The 1286-nt window shown below is 41.9% G+C and overlaps 1 protein-coding gene across 2 annotated transcripts in view; it reads right to left on the bottom strand.

The window, feature by feature from the left end:
• The window catches only part of atat1 (alpha tubulin acetyltransferase 1), a 14730-nt gene that overhangs the window by 9898 nt on the left and 3546 nt on the right, over positions 1 to 1286 (bottom strand). For both annotated transcript variants that reach the window (XM_032534863.1, XM_032534864.1), the window contains exon 6: positions 246 to 347. In XM_032534863.1, the coding sequence (XP_032390754.1) occupies positions 246 to 347 (102 nt within the window). The remainder of the gene's footprint in view (positions 1 to 245; positions 348 to 1286) is intronic.

The raw sequence follows: 1286 nt of genomic DNA, 5'->3' as shown, positions 1-1286 counted from the left end.
AGCGTCAACATCGCAACGTCCTGCAATGTGACAATTGCGCATGCTCACATCACAATGTCAATGCTAAAACACAATATTGTTCAGCCCTATTTACATCTGTTGTGGAAGTCCCAAATACGTTGGTCAAAGAACTCTGAATCTTACTCACAGCATAGCTTAAAAAAATAGGTTTACATTTTCTCCAAAAAACTTAAAACATCAAGACTTGAAATCCTTCCATAGTGATTGTAAAGTACAAACTGTACCTGAGGAACACTTGGTGTCAGGCAATAATGCTTGGCCAAGAAAGACAGGAATTTAGGCGAGGGCCTGTCATATGCCATCAGAACCGGCTCTAATTTCTTGTGCTGCAATAGAGAAAGAGAAAATGTGCAGCCGGTGATAAACAGCACACAGCAATGAATGTGATCATCATCTGTACTGCAGAGGGCAGATCACTGGCATTACTTCATTTAATTTGTTTCTGTTTAGATCAATAAAGTTGTGAAGTCCAAAAAGTTATTTCGGGAATCCAGGGTTCCTAAAGTTTAGAAATTATTGAATAATCAGTACAAAACATGGTACTTTCACACCTCTGCAAAGCTGGCGAATCACTGAGTAGAGTGGTTATTATTGTTTGGAATATTCCATAGTCAAAATCTTAATCAAAATCAGAGAGGGGGGTTGTATTTCATTTGAAGTATACTGAGCGTGTGCCAAAGTTTATGGTGTGTTCTGTATCAGTCCCTCCAGGATTTTGCGATATCGGCAATTCAGGCAAATTCAAACAATCGCTGTGACTTTTTTGCAAATTTGAGCATTAACCAGAGTTTCCACGACTTCAACCAATCCCAGCAGTCCCCCATGCCAGACTTTGTATCAGTAAGTGACTCTGAGAGCCAATGACCCAGCTGGAGTGAGAACGGGTTGACGCCACACGTACGTAGCCATATTTATTTCCTTGTTTAACGAGACTTGTGTGACTTGAACATCTCACATTTAACAACAAAACATACAAACATGTCTGACCGTCTTGCCAACTGTATACATTTTGACATAAATGTATGCTGTTACATTTTTTCACTCGGATGTCACTGAAGCGGCTGCTGTTTAAATCCTGTCGGCTCTCTGCAGCGGGCGGGGCTGCTGAGTTCCCCTTGCGACTGACGCACGCGCGCACGCACACACAAACACACACAGGCACACACACACGCGGTGGATGCAGGAAAAACCAGAGATGAGATGTACAGGATGACCTAAATTGAGGACAGCTACGCTTGCTATTGTAAGTGCAATGATAAGTTAAA

Source organism: Etheostoma spectabile, chromosome 14, assembly GCF_008692095.1.
Source record: "Etheostoma spectabile isolate EspeVRDwgs_2016 chromosome 14, UIUC_Espe_1.0, whole genome shotgun sequence".
Lineage (NCBI taxonomy): Eukaryota > Metazoa > Chordata > Actinopteri > Perciformes > Percidae > Etheostoma > Etheostoma spectabile.
Note: the sequence above shows the minus strand (reverse complement) of the source record. Positions and strands in the feature narration are given on the sequence as shown.